Source organism: Macrobrachium nipponense, chromosome 23, assembly GCF_015104395.2.
Source record: "Macrobrachium nipponense isolate FS-2020 chromosome 23, ASM1510439v2, whole genome shotgun sequence".
Classification (NCBI taxonomy): Eukaryota; Metazoa; Arthropoda; class Malacostraca; order Decapoda; family Palaemonidae; genus Macrobrachium; species Macrobrachium nipponense.
Window position 1 is genome coordinate 15,489,128 of NC_061090.1, and position 25,308 is coordinate 15,514,435.

The 25,308-nt window shown below is 48.1% G+C and overlaps 1 protein-coding gene across 2 annotated transcripts in view; it reads right to left on the reverse strand.

Annotated features, from left to right (window-relative positions):
- The window catches only part of LOC135198952 (extracellular tyrosine-protein kinase PKDCC-like), a 158,352-nt gene that overhangs the window by 53,456 nt on the left and 79,588 nt on the right, over nt 1-25,308 (reverse strand). For both annotated transcript variants that reach the window (XM_064226879.1, XM_064226873.1), the window contains 2 exons: nt 1,799-2,050; nt 179-352 (listed from right to left, as the gene is read on the reverse strand). In XM_064226879.1, the coding sequence (XP_064082949.1) occupies nt 179-352; nt 1,799-2,050 (426 nt within the window). The remainder of the gene's footprint in view (nt 1-178; nt 353-1,798; nt 2,051-25,308) is intronic.

Sequence of the window (25,308 nt, forward strand, 5' to 3'; positions counted from 1 at the left end):
CAATGCCTAAAAAATAAAATGAATTAGCAACTAAATTTCACTCATACATTAGTTTTATTTAGAGTATGTAAAATGACATTCAAAAATATTTTGCAATAAATGAATGATCAAGAACTACCAGAAAAAAAAAAAGGAAGAAAAAAAAGCAGTCTTGCATAAATCATAAGAAAAATCATACCTGTCCAAGTATAATCATCATTTATGATGAATGCTTGACATGATGACATCTGAGAACACAACCATGCACCTTCTGAAGGGGAAGAAACTGATTGAACACAACCAGTAGAAATGACAGTCTTGAGGCAAGGAAAGTCTGAATTCTCTATTGTAACTCCAGGATGAATGGTATAATCTGAAAAGTTATTTTATGATAATGAATCTTCAACCATGACTCTGACTAAATGGCTTACATATCTTGTTACGTACGTGCTTACTCTGGATTAAGTGAAGAACTTTGCTAGGAGTATGGTTGCAAATGTTTAAAATCAATCAAGCAGTCTTTTATAATTTAGCTACAAAAGGTTGAGACTTTCCTACAATTAGCAGCATTGACATGTCTCCCATCTTGCCAAAGGAGGTACTTAATCCTAATCCAAAAGGTGCACTTTCAGGATTAACCTCGAGGTTAAGGTTAATCCAGAGAGTGGACACATATGAGCGTACTGTCCAGCTCTTTGCCTTTTATTCACAAGTGACTTCGTTTTAAAGCAATATATGCCACGTGTATGTATGCTTACGTTTAATGTATGTACTTATATAAAATGTATATATGTGTACACACATATAAAAAGTATATATACATACACATATATAGACATACATATGTAAAATTTTGCATTAAGCACCTCAAAAAATGTACAGCAAGGTCTAAGTGGTATAATGTTTTGATCTCCGTGTCTTGGTTTTGTACCGACAAATGGAGGGAGGTGACAGACAATCCTCTTATTACTGTGAACCTTGGCAGTCACTTCCCTTAATCGTCCATACACGAGGAAATGGCAGTGCCGCTCAAAAATTTTGCCAAATCTACCAAATTGTCACCCTTTTTCCTGAAACGTTTGAATGAGTTTAAGAAAATATGGCAGCAGTGCTAATCACCCTCAAGTCTCAACCTTTTGTAGCCAGAGTATAGTGGAGCACTAGCTGTGGAACATAATTTCCCCTCTTTTACATAGACACAATATGTAACAATGCAATTCAAGTCAACTACATATCAAAATGTTAATCAATACATAATGCTATAAATGAATTGTTGCCATCTGGTCCCTAGGAATAACTTCACCATGAAACCTACTGTTTTATTAAAAAAGAAAAAAAAATACATCAAGCACTTATATAAGGAATGTCCTGGAAATTTACCTCTTGATATTGCAACAAAAGTCCACATGTATATTATGCCCTGTATGAAGCAGTGTAAATGGTACTGAAGTTTTCTGCAGCATCCTTTCCACCACAGCAATAAGAGGATTGTGTTTGTGAAATAACCGTAACTCAACTTGGACTTCATATTTGTTGTACAAATACAAAATTTAATTTGAGTTTTATGACTCATTGATCCAACCATCCTATTCTATTATGAATTCACTTTTAGGCTTCTAATTGATATAGGCCTCTATTGCTATGAAGTAATTGATATGAGAGGTGAGAAATGAAAATCCCCAAGGATAAAGTCTCACAGTTAATCACTGATTTGTTAAAGTAATCCAAACTTGGTTTAACCATGCCTAACAGTTTCTATTCCTAAACAAAAATTGTTTTGTATTTTGTATAACTGAAGCAGTAAGAAATATGAACTCACCACTAATGAACCTCTTGTCAAATTCAGTCAGATATGCACCACTGGAGTAGATCTTCACCAACTGATGGACTCGAAAATATACATCTTCAGAACTCAATGTTCCTGATAATTGCTGATTCACTATATCTATAGCCCCTGCTTCTAGTGGCTCTGGGCATCCATATGGAATTAACAAACGAATAAAATGCCTTCCAGCATACACAGCATTGAGGCGACTATTGAATCCTCTACATATACCAGCCTGACAGGTTACTGTGAAATAAAAATAACATCAAGACATTACATTAAACATCATTATCTATGACAGGTTCTGAATAATAAGAAAATTATGTTTTGACAAGGAAAGAAGTTTTTATACAACCCATTATGCTGTGCAAAAACATATCCAGGCAGGCACACAAGACAAACATTCAGAGAAAATTCTACTGCACATGCTTGGTCAACTTTCCCATGTTCACAGGAAGATAACACTTGTCAAATCAGCTGTGGAGGGACCAGAGGCTACTCAGTACGTATGAGTATGAGACAAGGAGACGGGAAAAATGATCTTGGAAGCATTACAACAAACCAAGTTTCATTTGCCACAATAAGAAATATTCTCCTTGTTTACATTTATATTGTTAATAGCCTGACATTTGTGAGATTCTGATAAGGGCTGACAAAGCCTTAAAAGTCAGTTTCTAAAGAAATTAATGTCACAAATTAGCATTATGAGATCACAGTCACATTTCTACTTCTTATAAGGCTCACTTGAAGGATTTTAAATTAGAGATAAAAACTGAAGCAAGATAAAGATAAAGAGGATGGATAGCTTGGGGGAAGAGACCAAAGAGAACATTTAAAAAGTAAAAGGTAGAGAGGAGTGCAGTTGGGGGCTGAAAGGGAGCTGCAAAAACTTTGGAATTATCACATGTAAAAAAATAAAAATAGAAATAAACTAGTTTCTTATGAGACCATATGCAAAAGGGGTTTAACTAATATGACCCTATACCTGAAACTGTTTTACACCAAACAAATATCAACAGAAATGCCATGAGATTCCCCAAAAGTTCTTTCAAGAAGGGGTGAGCAGGTAATATAAGAACAATGGGATAGGAGATCACCTGTTGATGTTACCTTACAGAAGCCATAATGATGATCAGAGACAAGACTGTGAGATTCTCTGAGTTTTAGAAGATAAGCACAAACCAAATTTCAGACTTCAGCTACAACACAATAAGAGCAATAGAACAAAAGATTAGAGGATTACACTCATCATCCCTCTTGAAAAAAGCTGCACATACTTGGGTGAAAACAAAGAAAGTGCTCACAAGCCTCCAAACACTTGGATATCATCAAGGCATTTATAAGCCTTCAAATGCTTGAATATGAACATCTCAATATAATACTAATCACATTGTACACACATACACTTTACAATTCACAGTGCAGTTGTCTGGATGATTCACAACAGTCATTTAATTTTTTTTTTAATTTAATAAGAAGACTGCTTTGTAAACACCCAATAAAATTAACAGCATAATTTGTCTACTTTTCTTAAATGTATAATGCCTATAACTACTACACTAACCCAGAATATAAAAATAACACATAATTATCAGATTTATCAAACTGACAGATAATCACCCTACCAAGACAAGAATTTTTTCCAATTCTCACTCATCTATTCGTGCCACATTACTATTGAGAATATGCACTGCTATTTACACAGAACAGTAATGGAATTTTCATTATAAAATGAAATTTTATTGCATACTTACCGAACAATTATACAGCTGTAGGTTCCCTACGAATGGCAGACAATAGATTTAAAACTTCCGCGGTGGTGCCGCCATCGCTGATGTAGGTGACGTCATCTCCCTCCACTCGAGGGAGCTACAGGTACAACTGCCCAGGTAACATCAATTCGTTCTGCCCAGCCATCCACCTGTGGGGAGGAGGGAGGGCTTTGATTAATAATTGTTTGGTAAGTATGCAATAAAATTTCATTTTATAATGAAAATTCCATTTTTATTGCAGTCTCTTACCGAACAATTATACAGCTGATTACCCATTGCAAGGATGGGGGGCTGTGGATGTAAGTTTTAATTAAAAAATAACATATGATTCTTGAAAATAAAGTATACCCAAAAGCACGGTTAGTGCCTGTTGTATCTTACCTTGTAAGAGAGCTACTGCAGGAGAATACTGCCTCTGGTTGGTGCTCATCTTACGTAGTAGAAGGCTTGGAGTATGACCAATGGGTGCCTCTACATGGAGTGGAAAATCCTCGTAGTCATGGTGTTCGCCGCTGACTCAACGAAGATACAACAAAATATTGCCCTTGCCCTTGGCTAAGACCAGAAATAACCAACATGAAAAAACTGTCACCTATACCGAAATAAAAACCTTTACCCACCAAAACTAACACTAAAAATGACTGGTGAGTACTCCAGGTACATTGTGCCCCCATACTTCCCTGTAACTCGTCAATCTTGATACAAGGCGAAACATAGGCTAACAGAGGGAGCAACCCCCTATGTCGTTTCTCCCAACACCATGCCAGCTACTGAAAGTGGACCGAGAGACTTACAATCTTCGAAAACTGTCTCAATTTCTTTCAAATAATGCGTAGCAAACACAGATTTCAAAAGGTACTTTGGAGGATAGCAGATAGCGACAAGTTGTGTCGAAAAGCGAGGGAAGTTGCTACCGCTTGAACTTTGTGCACTTTCACTCTCAGTAAAGGAAACACTGCGTCGTTAGCTTGAGAATGTGCTTCGACAATTAACTCTCTCAGAAAAAAGGAAATAGCGTTTTTTGAGAGGGGACGAGAGGGATTTTTAACAGAGCACCACAAATGATTCGATTGACCTCTAATCATCTCTGTTCTGCGGAGGTAATATCTTAATGCCTGCATGGGACATAAGAGCCGTTCTTCTTCTTCCTGGCCTATCAAGTCTGTTAGGTTCTTGAGAACGAAGTTACAAGGCCGCGGATTAGAAGGGTTTTCGTTTTTCGCGAGAAAATTGAGCTCCATGGAGCAAACTGCGTCACCTTGAGAAAATCCCACCTGTTTGTCCATTGCGTGTAACTCGCTAACTCCTCTAGCTGATGCCAATGCAACTAAAAATAACGTCTTCTTGGTGAGATTCCTCATAGACGAAGAAAGTAACGGTTCAAAGGGAGGACCCAAAAGCCGTTTAAGAACTATATCGAGATTCCATGCTATCGAACCCTTTGACGATTTGGAAGTCTCGAACGATTTAATTAGGTCGGAAAGATCACTATTCGTGGATAGGTCTAGTCATTTGTGCTTAAAAACTGAAGCCAGCATCGCCCTGTATCCCCTATAGTCGAAGGCGCTAAATGCTTAACGTCCCTTAAGAAAAGAAGGAAATCAGCTATTTCATTCACAGATATTTCAGAAGAGGAGATTTTAGTCTGTCTACACCATTTTCGAAACACTCCCCATTTAGACTGGTATAGTCTGTTAGAAGAATCTCTTCTGCAGTTCGCGATAGCTTCTGCAGCTCGTCTCGAAAAACCTTTCGCTCTGACGAGACTCCTGACAGTCTGAATCCTGTCAGTGCCAGAGCGGATAATCCTTGGTGGAATCTTTCAAAGCGTGGTTGTCTGAGTAGACATCTCTTTAATGTAAGACGTCTGGGGAAGTCTAGGAGCAAGTCGAAGAGATCTGAGAACCATTCTTTCCTTGGCCAGAATGGAGCGACTAGTGTCAGGGAAACATTTTTGTGGAATGACACTTTGTTCAGTACCTGTCTTATTAGGCCGAACGGGAGAGAAGCATAAGCTTTCAGGCCCGACCGGTCTAGTAACATTATGTCGATTGACCATGCAAGAGGGTCCGGGACTGGAGAGCAAAACAGCGGAAGGCGGTTGTTCCTCGAAGTTGCAAAGAAGTCTATCATCGGCTTTTCCCAAAGTCTCCATAGGTCTAGGCAGACCTTCGCATCGAGAGTCCATTCTAACGGCAGTACTTGATGACGGCGTCTTAGTTCGTCCGCCAACACGTTCATTTTCCCTTGCACAAATCTAGGGATCAGCGTAACTTGAAATTTTTCCGCCCACAGAAGCAGATCTTTTGCAAGGTTGTAGAGGGTGAAGGAGCGCGTTCCCCCTTGTTTCCTGATGTAGGAAAGTGCTGTGGAGTTGTCTCCGTGAACTTCTACCACCTGTCCCGTCACAAGATGAGAGAATGCCTGAAGTCCCAGGAACACTGCTAATAGCTCCCTCACGTTGATATGAAGAGCGCGCTGCGTTTCCGACCATTCCCCTGACGTTTCGTTCTTCCCCAACAGGGCTCCCCAACCTGCATCGGAGGCGTCTGAAAAGAACTGAAGGGTTGGTGGAGTCCTGGTGAATTAGGATCTGGAAGTAAGTGTCCTGCATATCCAGGGATACCATCCAGTCCCCTTGGCGAAGGGATTCCAACACCGAACAAGTCGTTTCCATATTGAATTTGGTCTCCTGAACGAACAAATTCAGTGCGCTTACATCCACTACGGGCCTCAAGCCCCGATGACTTGGGGACTACGAATAAGACGGTTGTAAAACCCCGGGGATGGTCTGTCACTTATCTCCTCTATGACAGCCTTCTGCACGAGAGTTTCTATTTCTCGGGTTAAGGCTACAAACTTCTTCGAGCCTGGAGAGTAGGCGGGTAATGTGATGGGAACATTGGATAGAGGCGGAGTGTCTTTGAAAGGAATGGAGTAACCGAACCGGAGAACTTGGTCACCCAGGGCTCTGCCCCTCTGTGACTCCATTCCTCCCAGAAGAGGCTCAGTCTGGCCCCTACCGGAGCATGAAGGATTGAAAGATCACGATTTCGTGTCGGGTTTGGTCGAGGACTTGGTCGGGTGTCATAAATTCAATCGAGGCCTGACGAACGGCCTAGACCTACCCCCTCAAAATGGTTTCTTCTGCAACGGTGATTCCGAGGTTGTAGGCGTCACAGTTGAGGGTTTAACTCGTTTAGAAGACTGAGCAAGTAAGTCATTAGTAGATTTCTTTTCCAGTGCAGAAAGTGTCTTGGCCACTGTTTCTTCGGGAAACAGATGATCCTTGTCGAGAGGAGAAAACAAAAGGGCGGACTTCTGAGGCGAAGCGACTCCTTTCGACACAAAAGAACACCAGAGCTGTCTTTTCTTGAGAGTCCCGAATGCAAAGAGAGAGGCCAGCTCATCGCAACCATCCCGAACTGATTTGTCGGCACATGACAAAACCCCAAGCCAGTCCGATGCCAGGTCCTCCTGGAGAGTATGGCAGTCCTCTATTTTTGTAGCAAGGGCTCCGATCGTCCAGTCCAAGCAGCTCATAATCTCTAAAATCTTGAAAATGATATTGTTATGATACAATAAAGTTTGTTCATACTTACCTGGCAGATATATATACGTATAGCTGTATTCTCCGAAGGCCGACAGAATTTTAAAAACTTCTGGCACACGCAGTGGTCGGCCAGGTGGTTAGTACCCATTCCCGCCGCTGGGAGGCGGGCATCAGGAACCATTCCCGTTTTCTATTCAGATTTTCTAATGTCACTGTCCCCTGAGGGGAGGTGGGTGGGTACTTGATTATATATATCTGCCAGGTAAGTATGAACAAACTTTATTGTATCATAACAATATCATTTTGTTCATGAAACTTACCTGTCAGATATATATATAGCTGTATCCCACCTTTGGAGGTGGGAAGGGACAGAATAGAAGGATTTTGGGAAACAAATTGCATGCAGATGATTTACATCTTGGTTCCAACTGTTAGCATAGCTGACTTCGTGATTACTGTCTCCCAAGTCTGCTTCTGCTTTACTAGAGTTGCCAGCAAGGTAGTGATCTGTGTAGCTGGTGCGCTCTAGATGATCTGTCAACGGGGGCGTGACCACAATGTGACTAGACCATATTGACCATACCATGAGGGCTAAGAAGTAAAATATCACCACCTGACCAACCTAGCCAAAGTTAAGGTGTTTTAACTAAGACTTAAGAATTAAGAAGTCCGCCATTGGCGGCGACTTAACAACTAAAATTAAGAGCTCTTCCTAACCATTTTCTACAGGATAGGATGAGTGGTACTTCTTGCCCCCAAGATTGTGTCTGTGGACACGTATGGCCCTAGCGAGCAGCAGATCTCACATGCCGTCTTCACATCCCGCAGGGAGTGTGAAGCGAACACAGAGTTGCTTCGCTAAAACGCGGTACTCAGGATGTTACTGAGTGCCCTGCTCTGTTGACATGCTTCCGAGGCCGCGCCCTCACCTCGTGAGCATTGAGATCATAAGATTTCAAATCTTTGTGCAAACACAACAAATGAGCCTCTTTGAAAGAACTCCTTAACAATAAAGCCAGGGTGTTCTTTGATATGGGCAAGTCTGGTCTTTTTCAGAACACCGCAGATTGTCCGAAGGACTACGACTTTCTATAGTTTTATGTAGATAAAACTTGAGAGACCCGACAGGGCACAGGACTCTCTCTGGCTCTTGCCCAATAACTTGTGCCATCCCTTGATTCCAAGCTCCTGGCCCAAGGGTTAGACGAGTTTCCATTCTTAGGCCACAACGGAAGGCTTAGAGAACACATCGCATTGTGTTCTCTAAAGCCAAAACGTCTGACGATGGCTTAAAACCTCACTAACCCTCTTTGTCGTAGCTAGAGTGGTTAGAAAATTAGCCTTTCTGGTCACGTGCATTAAGTTTACAGAAAGGAGAGGTTCGAAATGCTTTGACATCAAGAACTTCAGACTACGTCTAAATTCCATACCGAAAGCTTCGATCTGGACAGTTTCGAGATTCCACAGACCTCAAAGATCGTGAAGGGCTTTGTTGTTTGACAGATGCAAATCTCTGAGCCCAAAGGCCGTCAACAACATCTTTGCGTATTCTTTAATAGTTGTGACTGCCAGCTTATCCCATTCTTCAAACGGAAAGGGAAGATGGTAATGTAATTTACAGAGGTCGAGGTGGAGGAAAAGCCATTCTTCCTGCACTATCTCCAGAAACGGCCCACTCCGATTGGTACCCCACAAGATAGGCAGCATTCTTTGCCTTGGCAATGACACTCGCCATTAGTCTTGAAAATCCTCTTATTCAGGTCAACTTCTCAACAGTCTGAACATAGTCAGACTCAGAGCGGAGAGGTTTAGAGGTACCTTTCGAAGTGAGGCTGTTAGAGTAGACCGACTCTCTCAGAAAAGGTCCTTGAAAAGTGTTCTAGGAAGGACGTGACCTCTGTGAATCCAGCATCTTGAAGGCCAACATGGGGCGATCAGTGTCATTCTCGCTCCCTGTGACGTCATAAATCCTCTTATTACATTTCCTAAGAGTTTGAAAAGGGGAAAAGAGACTAAACATCCGTCCACGTTCAATACCATATGATAGACGTGTAATGCTACCGCTCCCGGATCGAGAATAAGGGAGCAGAGTAGATGAAGCCTCTTCATCCTCAACATAGCGAAGAGATGTATGAAAGGACGTCCCTAAAGTCTCCACAACTCTCAACATACTTCTAGTCAAAGATTCCACACGGAAGTCAGTAGTTACTGCCGTTGATCGAGAAGATTCGTACGGACGTTGTGCAATCCTGTAACGAACCTCTTGAGGATCGTTATGTTCTATGCCTGTTGTCATAATAGGCTCTTTCTTGTTAACTCGAACAGGGACCGAGAGATGATACTTCGTGAGATATGAGAGAGCTGTGGAATTGTCCGAGTTGATCTGGACCACTGGCTCCAAAAACTCGTTCTTCGAGGGACTGGAGGGACGACCGAATTGCTTCCAATTCTTTCAGATTATGTGCCAGGACATCTGAAACCTTCTCCAGATGCCTGGCACCTTCTCGCTATCACCTCAGGTGATACTTGAAGCACTGAGAGATGTTCGGAATCATTTCTAGATCTTGGATAATATTTCAGTTTTCCGGTAGGAAAAAACTGTAGAGGTCTGAATTGCAGTCGCTTCAGGGAAACAAACTTCTTCAGGAAGGAAATGGTCCCCAGCAGGCTCATCCATTCCCTCACCGAGCATGCTTACTTCCCTAATAAGGCTGCGCTTTGCCTAAGCATGAGAGCATATAATAGTGCAATGTCGCGGTAGACTCATAAAGAGTCCTGTTACAGTGCGGTAACGAGCACCGAAAGGAGTAAGAGATATCTCTATTGAACATAGTTTTGCAAAACGAAGGCAATGTTTATTCATGCATGTTAGAATTCCCCTCAATCCTAGGCTAAAGTCCGTGATTGTAGAGCAGAGATACAGTTAGTCAGTCAATCCCGCAGGAGAGAGAAACGTAACAGACCGTGCATGACAGCGAAATAGCTGGTACTGGCTCGGTTCGGTTGGTGGACAGGACAGCAGCTTACGTTCGCCGTCTCTCACTACAATGCCCGGGTTGCCAGCTACTCTATTCTACGAAGGAATAGGTCTGTTAATATTTGAGCAGAAAGAGACTCTCAAGCTGGTATATTTAAGCGAAACAGAAACCGCTAAATACAGAGCTGCGTTTGTGTTGTCATAACACTAGCAGAAATAGGCAAAAGATAAATCGGAAACTCCTGGAAGGTTGCAGGGAGTACCGATTAAAAGCACTTAAAATAATAGTTCTCTCGGTTGCCATCCGTAGAGGTAACTACAGTATGCGTATATGACTTGAACCAAACAGTAGTAATATAACGCAATTCGTAGAGGTAACTACAGTGTGCGTATATGACTTGAACCAAACAGTAGTAAAATAACGCAAAGGCAAAATACGTAGAGTATTGTAGTCACTTGGACAGCCAATTCTCTACTACATTCTTTCCTCGACGAGGGAGAGAGAGAATGGAAATCGACTGCCTTCGTTCTCTTCGGCAAGAGAACGAAATAGCATTAACCGAAGATCTTCAAGTGAGAATCAAGAACCGAAGCGGATAGCTCAATCTTCTTATGTTATTGTACATAAGCGTTCATGGACGAAGTCTACAAGTCTTTTTCTTGTACAAGTCTGCGATTGATGAATGAGAACTCTTCCGAATCTTGTTAATAAGAGCTTATCCGCTTACGCAATACACAGTTATTGAGATCTTTGTCAATGAGAACTAACCCATTTATGGGACAAAGAGTTATTTTTTTGTCAATGAGGGGATACCCGATTAGTATCTTGTCAATGGGAGAAAGTCACTTAATTGACAAAACGTAATCCAGGAAGTCGAGCATATAATTTTTTCGATTCTCGCATAAATCGAGGAAGGGGCAAGATTCCTGGTAAGCGACTGGGCTTACGGCAGGTAGGACCTCGATGTTCCCCTTCGGCAACGTAGTCCCGAACACAGAAGAGGCGTATTATGACACCCATGTCCAGGGCCCCAAAATACCAATCTAGGAGCTAACAAAATCTATCATCTGAAAAGCCCTTTCAGATGGACAAATGGTTGACAAAATTATCCTGGGAAGAGGAAGGAAATCTCCAACCAGCTTCCTCTCCCGTATCACATCGAATGCCTGCTAACGCTTAAATTTATTGGCAGTATGGCAAAGGAAGTCTTGCCTTGCGCTTTCCTGAAGTTCATCAAGTCATGGATTCTATTAAAGGTGTCAGGAAAAAAGTCTTACAGAAGGCGTATTCATTACCGGTAAAAGAAGCTTCTGTAGAGCATTCTAAGGAGCCGAAGGCGCGTCCCGTGGAGCGTCCTCTTGATGAGTGTCCTTGCAAGAATCCTACTGAACGTCTTGACGTGTAGGGCGCCTTGGCGAGTGCTCTGTCAAGCGTCATGATGTGCAGGACGTCATCTTCTACATACCACATGCCTTACCACAAAGTCTTGACGGCGGTAGAGCAAAAGAGATCTTCCCTTGAGCTTTCCTTAACTCCATCCAATCCTGGACCTTGCAAAAAGCACTATTAGTTGACAGAAACCCCTTGATTTCCCGAAACCCGTGGTCTTGCTAGGTTTCGAAGACGAAGTTGCTTGTTCACTTTAAGCTTCCTCCGAAGCACTGCTTACTTCACCTTCTTCCGCAGGTGAGGTAGAGAGATCACCGAAGGTAGAGGTAAAAGACCTTTAGGCTCAAATCTTAAACAAGAGCGTGTTGCGAAGACGAAGGCAAAGCAGTAGCGAGAGAGTTTTCCAAAAACTCCGAAGCATGAACAGGTACAGAAGAAGTAGAAGCTCCCTTAAACAAAGAAACACGGTGCGGCTCTTGAAGGCGAGGAGAGATTTGAAGAGTTCAACAGAAACGTTCAGCCAGGCGTCACACCTGCCGTGCGCCTGGCGTCCACTGGAGCGCGCTTGGCGTTCACTGGCGCGCGCCTGGCGTCAACTCGCGCTCGTCTGGCGTGCAACCGCGCGCACCTGGCGTCCAGCCGAGCGTCAACAGAAGCGTGCAGAAAAGCGTCACGCTCCTGACAGGCGTAAAAATGACAATTTGTCCAAAATTGCATTTTTCCTAACTATACAAACCTGAGGTCCTTTTACAATAGGAAGGTACTAGCGGCAGCTGGATAGGTCGTAAGCTTTTGAACAAGGGGTTCGGTAGTTAACTGCTTGTCCGACAGGCGCGCGCGCGCGACTGGGAGGTAAACAAATCACTTTTGCTTTTGGCCCAAGCAAAAACTGCAGAGTGAGGGGTGGCATGAGGTGGGGCTATGTGTAAAAGGACCTCAGGTTTGTATAGTTAGGAAAAATGCAATTTTGGACAAATTGTCATTTGTTCCGACACGGCATACAAACCTTCGGTCCTTTTACAATAGGAAGACTCAGCATTTTTTTTTTTGTTCTTGGTGGGAGGAATCTGAGTCTTTGTGAACAGACTGGTGTTCGCCCAACCTTGGAAGTCTCCCTGGTCGTAAGAGCGAGGGAGGGATCCAAGCCTCTGTCCGATTGATCGGGGTGTGCACCGCAGGATCAATGGTCAGACCTCTGGACCGAGTACTGAGAGAGAGGCAAGCGTATCTCTTCGTACCAGCAATGTAAGAACTTGTTCCTGTACAGGAGCAAATATAAAGTCATGGGTTTGACTCTTGTAGGCATCCACTTCCCCCCCCTTGTAGAAGGAAGTGGTGGATATTCTGCTCCTATCCCTAGTGAAAGGGATAGGATGGGGCTCTGTCATATAGCTCACCTGCATCTCGTCCTCATCCAGCGTAGTGACGACCGTGGCCCTCTGCCCACAGGTAGAGGAGGAGGAAAAGATGGGAAGAGGGAGCCAGTCACTCACTCACTCACACATCCATCCACACAGTCACACCAGGACTCGATGCTGTTTCAGCCTGCGAGGGTCTGGGTTAGCTACACAACTTGTTGAGCAGCCACCACGGGTCCCAAGGAAAAGGTATCCAAGGACCTGTGGGCAATATCCCGAAGGTAGAAGGACGTAAAGGTGGTCTGGTTAGACCAGACCCCTGCCTTCAGAACCTGCGCCACGGAGAAGTTCTTACGAAACGCCAACGAGGGGCCAATACTTCTGACTTCGTGAGCTCTCGGACGGGACGTACGGATGTTGTCACTACCATCAGCCTCATACGCCCTCCTGATGACCTCACGCAGCCAGAATGAAAGAGTGTTCTTGGATACTTCTTTCTTGGTTACCCCGGTGCTAACGAAGAGGCGTCGACACTCAGGCCTGAGGTGTCGAGTTTTCTTCAGATAGCGCCGTAGCGCCCTCACAGGACAAAGCAGCATCTCATCCGCATCATTATCGGTGAAGTCCATTAGGGGGGAGGGAATCGTGAAGGACTCGAACCTGTCGTCAGGGATCGACGGTTTCTGAGTCTTCGCAACGAAGTTCGGGACGAAATCGAGCGTCACAGATCCCCATCCCCTGGAGTGTCGTACATCATAGGAAAGACCATGAAGTTCCCCTACTCTCTTCGCCGATGCCAGGGCCAGCAAGAAGAGGGTCTTGAGGGTCAGATCCCTGTCTGACGACTCTCGGAGTGGCTCGAACGGCGTTCGAGTCAAACTCCTAAGGACGAGAGTCACATCCCACGCAGGGGGCCTGAGTTCCCTGGGTGGGCAAGACCTTTCGAAGCTCCTCATAAGCAAGGAGATCTCGAACGAGTTCGAGATGTCCAATCCCCTCAGTTTCAGGACGAGAGCCAGGGCGGCTCTGTATCCTTTGACTGTGGGGACTGAGAGGAGCTTCTCTCGGCGAAGAAGAAACACGAGGAAATCCGCTACCTGCTGAAGAGTGGCTCTGAGAGGAGATAGACCCCGTCTACGACACCAACCACAGAAGACGGCCCACTTCCCCTGGTCACATCTGCAGAGGACTGACGGACGTTTCCAGCCATCTCTGTTGCTGCGCTACGAGAAAAGCCTCTCGTTCGCAAGAGATGGTGGATAACAGCCAGCCGTGAAGTCGTAGGGACTGGACTGCTCGGTGGTACCGCTCGACGTGTGGCTGGGCGAGAAGGTTGTGCCAAGGGGGAATCTCTCTCGGTTCTCCTGCGAGAAGAGCTAGCAGGTCCGGATACCAAATGGCCTGTGGCCATTTGGGAGCCACCAGGATCATCCTGAGATTCGGGGTGACCAGTGCTCGACTGATCACCTTGCGAATCAGGCTGAACGGGGGAAAGGCATAGACGAAGAGGTTGTCCCACGGGTGTTGAAGAGCGTCCTCTGCAGCTGCCCATGGGTCCGGCACGGCTGAGAAGAAAACCTGAAGCTTTCTGTTGTGCCGGGTGGCGAACAGATCCACGACTGGTCGCCCCCACAGGTCGAAGAGCCTTTCCGCCACGTCCTGGTGTAGAGACCATTCGGTCCCTATCACCTGATCCCGACGGCTGAGCGTGTCTGCTACTACATTCCTCTTCCTGGGAATGTAGCGTGCCGACAGCTCTATTGAGTGTGCCTCGGCCCACTCGTGCACCTGCCGAGTCAACTGGTACAACGGGAGAGACACTAGGCCCCCCTGTTTGTTGACGTAGGCCACTACCGTGGTGTTGTCGCACATCAACACCACTGAGTGTCCCATCAAGCGGTCCTGGAACTCTTGGAGCGCGAGAAACGCCGCCTTGAGTTCCAGTACATTGATGTGAAGGTGCTTGTCATTCTCGTCCCACACTCCTGAAGTCAGCAACTCCTCCAGGTGTGCGCCCCATCCCTCGGTCGATGCGTCTGAGAACAGTTGCATGTCCGGGGGGGGAGTGCGCAGAGGCACTGCCTCTTAAGAGGTTCCTGTCGTCCAGCCACCAGGCTAGGTCCTGCCTCACCTCCGGTGTCAGTGACACTGGAAAGCTTGGGGGATCGTCGCCAGTGACCAACTCTCCTTTAGTCTCCACTGAAGAGACCGCAGGTGAAGACGCCCGTGAGGGACTAACTTCTCGAGTGACGACAGGTGTCCGATCACGACTTGCCATCGCTGAGCTACCTGTTCCTGCCGAGACAGGAACTGGTTGGCTGCCTCCCTGAATCTGCTGATCCGCGAGTCTGCGGGGAAGACTCGCCCTGCTAACCGTGTCGATCAGCATACCCAGGTACTTCATCCTCTGCTTGGGCTCGAGATCGGACTTTTCGAAGTTCACAACGATCCCCAGATCGCGACAGAACTCGAGCAGTCGATCCCTGTCCTGTAGCAACTGCGAGCGGGAGCTCGCCAGGACTAACCAATCGTCGAGATACCTCATCAGACGTATCCCGTGCGAATGGGCCCAAGCAGACACCAGAGTGAACACTCGCGTGAACACCTGTGGGGCGGTTGAGAGACCGAAGCAAAGTGCCCTGAACTGGTACACCGTCCCGTCGAGGATGAAGCGGAGGTACTTTCTGGAGGACTGATGAATGGGTATTTGGAAATACGCATCCTTCAAGTCCACTGAAAGCATGAAATCGTTCTCCCTGATGGAGTCGAGCACGGAACGTGCCGTCTCCATCGTGAACCGGGTCTGGCGAACAAACCGATTCAGAGGAGAGAGATCTACCCAGCCGCCCTGGAAACTCGAGTAAGGACAGCGTCCCTACGTCGGAGAACCAGGTTGGCCCACAGGTTCACCGTCTGGTGGGCAAGGAAGGAGATGGCTCTTCCCCCAGACTGGCAAAGTCTCCTAAAGGCCGAGTCATCTTCGGGAGAAATTCCCCCGGAGTTGGCTGCGACCTTAGATACTGTGAGGGACCACAGATCTAACCAGGAGACGGCCTGGAAAGCTGCCATGGCAGTGGATTCCAGGCCGAGTGCCTCTTGCTGCGAGAACCATAGGTTCTCGGACAGGAGCTGCTGCAGAGACACACCCGGAGTCAGCCTGGCTAACTCCGGGTTCACCTGTTTGGGTGGCATCGGGTCCTCAGATGGCACGTAAAACCACCGCTGTCGCAGCAGAGGAGGTGGAAGCAGCTTGCTCGACCTGCCAGACTTTAGAGAACCGTCTTGCCCAGAGACAAGAGATTCTACCTGGTCCAGCACTGAGTCGGCAAGCTCAGAACGCGGCAAACCCACCGTCGGTCTGGGTTCCCTCTTCGGGCCCCAGAACGACTCGAGCCGGGACGTGGGCTCGGATGGTGGGAGCGGCGATCCTTCCGCGAGGTCGTTGTGCTGACGAATCAGCGCAATTACCTCGGCAAAGTTCCTCTGAATCTCAGGAGTGACTGCATCCTGCGGAGTAGGACCATCCAGTCCCTCGAACAGGAGCATCTCCCGAGACCCTCCCCCCTCGAGGGGGGGAACAGCGACAGACCCCTCTCGGTCTCCTCCAGCCACTTGTGCATACGACCTGGCCGGTCTGAGGACCGTGCCTGGTACGTAGGACGTCGTGGTGGGATCCTGAGGGGCGCACCCCTCACGATCACTCCTCAGCACCTCGCCCCTCCCGGTGTAACCCGAGGAGGTTGAAGGTATGGGAGAGGCAGACCTAACGCTCCCTCCTCGCTCGCTGGCAGAACCAGTGGGCTTGGAAGACTGCAGGCGCATCGTCAACACAGCGGTGGCGATCGAGCTGCAGGCCTAGTCGAGCCGTCTCGCTGTGGAGAACGGCTGGACCGAGAACAGCGGCCCCGGTCTCGTGTGTCAGAAGAGCTGGTGCTGGTCGCCGTACCCGATCGCTCTCTGTGAGAGTGACGGTCAGGCGACCGGCGAGCTCCACTGTCACGGTGAGACCGGTGCGTATCCTCACGGCGCGTCACGTCGCTGGTACCAGCCGTGGCTGGTGCTGGCGAACGGGGGGACCTCTTCCCAGCCTCAGCCCGTGGCCGGTCGTGGACCGTCACGTCCGCCCGGGTAGCCAGCTGCTCGCCGCGAGAGCGAGAGCTGGTCTGGTGAGAGTCGCGTGAGCGGCTGTCACCAGTCTTCCGCTCCGTGCCGTGAACCTGACGCTGAGCTGGCTCAGAGGTCTGGTTCCTCGCTGCACGGTCGCTGGTAGGCGACCGTACACTCGGTACCTCTCGCGAACGAGAGGCCGAGACGGATCCTGCTGCCGTGGTCGAACCACTAACAGCAGGAGAGGAAGTGCCGGTGTTAGCCGGCACTCCTCTGGTCCCCGTAGTCTTCTTCCTTGCGGAAGAAGAGACGGGTCCTGCCCCCGAAGGAGCAGGGTGACCAGCGGAAGAACCCCCGTCTCACCGGAGCGAGACGGGCCCTTAGAAGCTCCCGAAGGAGACTTCTTTGGGGGGGGGGGAGGCGACCTTCTTCTTCTTAGGCGGGGGAGCCTTAGAAGAAGAAGGGGAAGAGTCGGCAGACGACGACGACGACGAAGAAGACGATGAAGACGACGACGACACCTTCCTCCTCTTCTTCTTCTTCGTCAACCTCCTCAGGACCGATGTCAGATCTGTCATCCAGGGCGGAGCCGGGGCTGCTGTTGCCGAAGCAACAGGGCCCGGACGCACCTGTCCGAACAGATCGGCATCGGGAGCAGCGGCGCCACTAACAGGAACAACGTCAGCAGGTGCAGGCATCACAGGAACAGCAGTGGAGACGGCAGGAGCAGGTACAGGAACGGCAGCAGTGGTCGGCAACATCACGTCCGTGGCCAGCGGCTGGACAGGTACGGCAGGCTGTACAGGCGGCCCAGGTGGACGGACCAGCGGCACAGACATCCTAGGTACTGGTGGGAGGTCCAGGGGCGAGCTCTTCGGGCACACGAAGTCCGGTCGAGGCAGCACGGCAAACCCAGGCGGCGGCATCACACTCCCCCGTGGTACGGCGACTGGCCCCTGCACCGATGTAGTTGGTGTGACAGAGACCGCGTCCGGGGTATACACCAGGTGAGGAGGTGAAGCATAGCCAGGAGTTGAAAGGGTCGTGGTGGTGGTCGTTACCGTAGCATGCGTGACCGCCACAGAGCCAGCGAGATGGTAGAGCAGCCCCTGGACACTCGGCACGCCCTGCAGACCCAACGATGCCCACACCTGTCCGAGGTCGTCCTTCGCGGCAACCGCACCTGAGGAAGCAAAGGTCGGGTGATTAGCAGGATCCTATACTAGCTCGTGCGATGAAGAGGAACGGATAGAGGACCCAGAGTACAACTCGACATCGGGGTATCTAGCGGCCTCCTCCACACTCGACAGGTCGGGTGAGGAGAAGGACCTAGAAACCCCCCCCGAAGGGGAAGGCGCCAACCGTGGGAGCTGAGCGGGCGGCAGGAAAGAAGAATAAATGTCCGTAACCAAAGGAGTCGCGGGAGAGCTTTCCGACGACTCCTTTGCAGGCCTTCGCTTCTTCCTACCTTCGTACAAGCCCCACTGCGCCTCCGACCAATTATTACACACTTCACAGGGCTCGGCTCGGGTGCATTCGCGTCCCCGACACCGAGCACACAAAATATGTGGATCAATTTCAGGGAACGAGCGGAACTTACCGCATTTACGCCCTTCGGTACCCGGGCACAATCTCCGGGGGGTAGCGAGGCGTGGAGATTCCATGATTGATCAATAAACCACAATTGGATGAATAAAGAGGAAATGATTGTACTTACAATGATGATTCATACACAAACACAACCATATACTCAAGGAAAGCAAACGACGAGAAGCGGGCAGAGAGCGTCGAACACACACGTCCACTCGCTGTGAGGCCGAAAGCAAAAGTGATTTGTTTACCTCCCAGTCGCGCGCGCGCGCCTGTCGGACAAGCAGTTAACTACCGAACCCCTTGTTCGAAAGCTTACGACCTATCCAGCTGCCGCTAGTATCTTCCTATTGTAAAAGGACCGAAGGTTTGTATGCCGTGTTGGAACAAACAAGCGAGAGAAACTGCCTTCAGGGAAGAGCGAGAGACATCTCGGAGATAAATCCGACTGCACGAAGCAGTCTCAGGAGAAGGGCTGATCCTGTGAGAATACGAGGGGTGAGGGGACGCCTTCTTACTTCTCACAGCAACAAAGCTCGGACGTCCGCGCTCAAAAGCGTCCTGCTCTGATGACTTCTTTCTTCTTTCGCGGTGGAAATACATACACATGTTCAGGTGACGTTCGCCTTCTTACTTCTCACTGCAACACATGACGAGAGAGAGAAGACGTGAAGCGTCCTCTTCTATAAAGCTTCTATTTAGAGGGCACGAGTCCTTCCAAAAGCTCCAACCCCTGCCCGGGGAGGACGCTTCGGAGGACGAGAAGCAATCCTTCAGGATTCATGCACGTGCACGCACTTTGGCAGCCTGGGAGCGTCTTCAGGTCTGCCGAAGGGACGCCAGATCGGTGGGGAGTCCCCGTAACCCTCCTTCGGCTTTCGACTTGCCCACTCCCTGTGTTCCTGGGAGTCTGACAGAGGTCCAGGCCTAGAGGCGAAATGGGGCCGACCTGACGCCCCCTCCACAACACTAGGGGCACTACACTTCACAACAATGATTGGAGAGCGAGCACTTTAGATTCCCAGATACAGATGGAATCTATAATAACAGAAAGGGCATTACCTCTCACAGACATAAGCTCATAGCCCGTAGGCCATACTACAGGGTTAGGTAAAATAAAGTCTACAGGAAGATTAGCAGGAAGACCACTTGATTCAATCATACGTCTTCCTTACGGAATCAGTCAAAGTCTCACACTCCTTACATGACATATCTCAACAAAGAAGCAAGACCCGTACCCTTCGTGCATACCAAGTGCGGATCTACCGAAGCTTTCGGTAGCCACACCCTACCTTGCAGACAACACCCTCTGAAACTATTCTAACTAGATTCAGATATATGCAAAGATGAATCAAAACCCAATTCAAATCAATTTATGATAGCGTATGCCTAGCCACAAATCCAAGTAAATCAAAATACAACTAGGATACTTAGGGCAATGAAGTTTCAAAATCCTAAGACGGAGGTACTGAAAACAGGTGTTTACAGTACCGGCGACAGAGAAAATCTGAATAAAAAATGGGAATGGTTCCTGATGCCCACCTCCCAGCGGCAGGAATGGGTACTAACCACCTGGCCGACCACTGCGTGTGCCGGAAGTTTTTGAAATTCTGTCGGTCTTCGGAGAATACAGCTATACATATATCTGACAGGTAAGTTTCATGAACAAAATATTCTTTACCAAATGGTCCAACTTGGGCTTAGCTACTGCAAATGCAGACCTCCTATTTGCATCCACCAGGCCAGAGAAGTCCCCCTGGGAGGAGGCAGACACTCCCATAGAGGGGGCTTCTCTGGTTACGTAGAACCTATACCTCTTCTTAACAAGTTTCGACCAGTCTTCTATATCACAAAGCGAACGTTTAGCAGCCTTGGAAAGTACGAGCTTCGGGAAAAGAGGATCAAAATTCTTCCTTCTCATCAGGAAGATGGAACCAGGCAACCTGGGAGCGGGTGCTATGAAGTAATCCGGGTACATATCCAGAAGGTAGCGTTAAAGCTTCGAATAGCACGAGAGAGGGATAGAGTCTGCTTCTAAGTCCTCCTCGTCATCCGAAGAGATAGGTGACAGAGAGGGTTCTTGATTCGACTCATTGTTCTTCGTTCATTGTTTGCTTTCTTTCATCCAGTTCATCAGCTCTTGCAACTGTCGACGTAAAGGAACTAGATTCTCGTCTTCTTGAGTTGAAGTCGTAGCAACTGGGGTTGTGGACTTCGACACGATTGACACCGGAGGTCTTGCGCCAGTCAAATTATCTGTCGCATGCGAAGTCGAAGGTAAACTTTCGACAGCTTGACGAGTCAAAGATCTCGACGAACTCAGAATCGGTCGTTCCACAATCGAGTCGAAGGCGGCTGTCGATGTCGCAAGAATACGAGGCGAAGTCCATGTAGCTACGCTACATGACGGGCGAGAGTTATCTACTTCTCTGTTCCTCTTCACAGGGGGCGGAGAGAACACCTCTTCAGTCGAACGTCTCTTCAACAGACGCGAGGCTGAAGAATCACGCCACTTACAACGTCTAATCGGCAACGAATCACTCGACTCTGTCGATAACTGATTACAGAACAACACACCTTTCCAATGGGGTTTCGTCGAATCCTGCTGTCGCACTACAGGATCGACGGAGGAAGCAACTGTCTGTGGCCGAACCCCGACAGTCTCCCTTGGACCTCCGGTATGTCTTCTCCTCGAGGCAGGGGAGCGGGACAGGGACCTTCGTCTAGGAGAACTATCGGGACAAACAACAAACCCCTCAGATTGCACTGCACTGACACTTTTCACTTCACTAGAAGTCTTTTCTATGGAAGACTTTACCGATAAACCTAACTGCATAACCGTGTTAGCTAATACATCAAATTTCTTTTCAAATTTAGACTTGAGGCTGGCAATGGTGTCATGAGAAACTCCACGGGAAGTTGACAAAGGAGTTACAGGAGCAGGAGTAGGAGGACTCAAGATCGGAGACATAATAAGAGGAGAAGGAGAAGGAATAGGAGCAGGTGCTTCGATAGAAGAAGCAGAAGCAGCTAAACTAGTCTTGCTTTCAGCTCTGAGAGCCGCCTTCCTCTTCCTATCCTTAATTATCTTCCCCGAGTGAGAAACAAAAACTTTCCACTGTTGTTCACTCCAATCCTTGCATTCATCACAAGTAGATTCTCTAGAGCACTCTCAACCCCTACACTTAATGCACTTAAGTGTGCGAATCATAAATTAATTTAACTAACCTAGTTTTGCACCCTCTGGCGCAAAACCTAACTACTGAAGGACTAGAGTCCGACATGACGGTAAGACCACAAAATTGCAGAAAAGAAATTAAACTTCAATCCTACAAACATGGAGTTGAATACTTCACCGATATTGGAGAGATATACTTCCCAACAAATCAAGAAAAAGTCTGCACCGACCACCGATCTTCACCAGAAGCCAGCAGAGAACAAAATGAAGTTACCTGGGCAGTTGTACCTGTAGCTCCCAAGTGGAGGGAGATGACGTCACCTACATCAGCGATGGCGGCGCCACTGCGTTAGTTTTGAATCTACTGTCTGCCATTCGTATGAAACCTACAGCTGTATAATTGCTCGGTAAGACTGCAATAAAAATAACTGATAAATGGTTTTGCAAGTACGTATACAGGCATCACATCATGATAAATATATTCAAAATACCTCGTAAGTGCAATTAATTTTTATTTCCATGTTAAAATGCCCATTTCTTCATAATCATTCATTATTTTTTTTCTAATCCTCTTATAGTATTTCCATATTTGAATATACATTACGTTAAAGCTTATTGTAGTACATATACAGATTATTATGTTTAAAAAGCTTATGCAGTATTAATGATTACTATTCCTTAAATGTGTGAATCACAGACATGATGCAGTTTAGATTGGTTCCCTGCCCCACACACACAGATTTTTTTTTACAGAACAGAGCCTCAACTGGCACTAAATAAAATAACAATTTGTTGAAAATTGTATTTTTCCTAATTACAAACATGAGGTCCTTTAATAATAGGAATGTAACTTGCGGCAGCTGGAACCGGTTGTAAGCTTCGAACAAGGGAGTTCGGTAGTTAACTGCTTGTCCGACAGTCAGCGCACCGTGCGACTGGGGGTCGAAGATTCACTTTGCTTTAGGCCCAGGAAAAACACAGAGTGAGGGGTGGCATGAGGTGAGACTATGTGTAAAGGACCTCAGGTTTGTATAGTTAGGAAAAATACAATTTTCGACAAATTGTTATTTGTTCCGATACGCAATACAAACCATCGGTCCTTTAACAATAGAAAGACTCACTTCTTGGTGGAAGGAATCTGAGTCAATGAACAGACTGGTGTTCGTCCAACCTGGTTCCCTCCCTGGTCGTAAGAGCAGAGGGAGGGATCCTAGCCTCTGCCCAATGATCGGGGTATGTACCGCAGGATCAATGGTCAGACCTCTGGACCCAAGCAATAAGCGGGAGGCAAGCGTACCTCTTAAAACTAGCAAGTAAGAACTTGTTCCTATTGCAAGAGGCAATATGAAGTCATGGGTTTGTCTTTTGTTGGCTTCCACTTCCCCCCCTTGGTGGGAAATGGTGGATAATCGCTCCTATCCCTAATGAAAGGGGTAGGATGGGACTCGGTTGAGTAGCTCACCTGCATCGGTCTCCTGTTCCAGCGTAGTGACGACCTCGTCCCTCTGCCCAAAGGTGGAGGGGAGAAAAAGATGGGGAAGAGAAGCCAGTCACACTCTCATTAACTCATCCATTCATGCAGTCACACAAGGATGCGATGCTCTTCTGTCCGCTCGGGTGCTGGGTAAGCTACACAACTTGTTGAGCAGCCACCACGGGTCCCAAGGAAAAATTATCCAAAAACCTGTGGGCTATATCCCGAAGGTAGAAGGAGGTGAAGGTGGTCTGGTTGGTCCAGACCCCCGCCTTCAGGACCTGCGCCACGGAGAAGTTCTTGCAGAACGCAAGGGAAGGACCAATACCTCTGACTTCGTGGGCTCTCAGACGAAGGATACACATGTCATCGCTACCATCAGCCTCGTACGCCCTACTGATCACCTCAAGCAGCCAGAAAGAAAGAGGTGCCGAGTTCTCTTCAGATAGTGCTGTAGCGCCCTCACAGGACAAAGCAGCATCTCATCTGCATTGTTGTCGGTGAAGTCCAGTAGGGAGGGGATCGTGAATGACTCGAACCAGTCGTCAGGGACCGAAGGATTCTGAGTCTTCGCTACGAAGTTCAGGACGAAATTGAGTGTCACAGATCCCCATCCCCTGGTATGCTTGACGTTGAAGGATAAGCCATGAAGTTCCCCTACTCTCTTCGCCGATGCCAGGGCCAGCAAGAAGAGGGTCTTGAGGGTCAGATCCCTGTCTGACGACTCTCGGAGTGGCTCGAAGGGTCTTCGAGTCAAACTCCTAAGGATGAGAGTCACATTCCACCCCGGGGGCCTGAGTTCCCTAGGTGGGCAAGACCTCTCGAAGCTCCTCATTAGCAAGGAGATCTGGAACAAGTTGGAGATATCCACTCCCCTCAGCTTCAGGACTAGGGCCAGGGCGGCCCTGTATCCTTTGACTGTGGGGACCGAGAGGAGCTTCTCTCGGTGAAGGAAGAAGAGGAAATCCGCTACCTGCTGAAGAGGGGCTCTGAGAGGAGATACACCCTGTCTACAACACAAACCACAGAAGACGGCCCACTTTCCCTGGTACACAGCTGCAGAGGACTGTCTGATGTACCCAGCCATCTCTGTTGCTGCTCGGCGAGAAAAGCCTCTCGCTCGCAAGAGATGGTGGATAACAGCCAGCCGTGAAGATGAAGGACTGGTCTGACTGGTGGTACCGTTCCACGTGTCGCTGGACGAGAAGGTTGAGCCAAGGGGGAATCTCTCTCGGTGCTCCTGCAAGAAGAGCCAGCAGGTCCGGATACCAAATGGGGAGCCACCAGGGTCATCCGGAGATTCGGGGTGACCAGCACTTGGCTGATCACCTTGCGAATCAGACAGAACGGGGGAAAGGCGTATACGAAGAGGTTGTCCCACGGGTGTTGAAGAGCGTCCTCTGCAGCTGCCCATGGGTCCGGCACAGCCGAGTAGAAAACCTGAAGTTTCCTGTTGTGCCGAGTGGCGAACAGATCCACGAATGGACGCCCCCACAGGATGAAGAGCCTTTCCACCATGTCTGGGTGTAGGGACCATTTGGTCCCTATCACCTGATCCCGACGGCTGAGCTTGTCTGCTACTACATTCCTCTTGCCTTAAAATATAGCGGGCTGACAGCTCTAACGAGAGAGCCACGGCCCACTTGTGCACCTGCAACGTCAACTAATGCAACGGGAGGGACACTAGGCCCCCCTGTTTGTTGACGTATGCCACTACCGTGGTGTTGTCGCACATCAACACCACTGAGTGTCCCATCAGGCGGTCCTGGAATTCTTGGAGAGCGAGGAACGCTGCCTTGAGCTCCAGGACGTTGATATGAAGGTGCTTGTCATGATGATCCCACACTCCTGCAGCCAGCAACTCCTCCACGTGCGCGCCCCATCCCTCGGTTGACGCGTCTGAAAACAGCAACATCTCCGGGGGGGAGTGCGGAGAGGCACTCCTCTTACGAGGTTCCTGTCGTCCAGCCACCAGGCTAGGTCCTGCCTCACCTCCTCCGTGAGGGACACGGGGAAGCATGGCGGGTCTCTTGCCTGTGACCAACTCTCCTTTAGTCTTCACTGGAGAGACTGCAGGTGAAGATGCCCGTGAGGGACTAACTTCT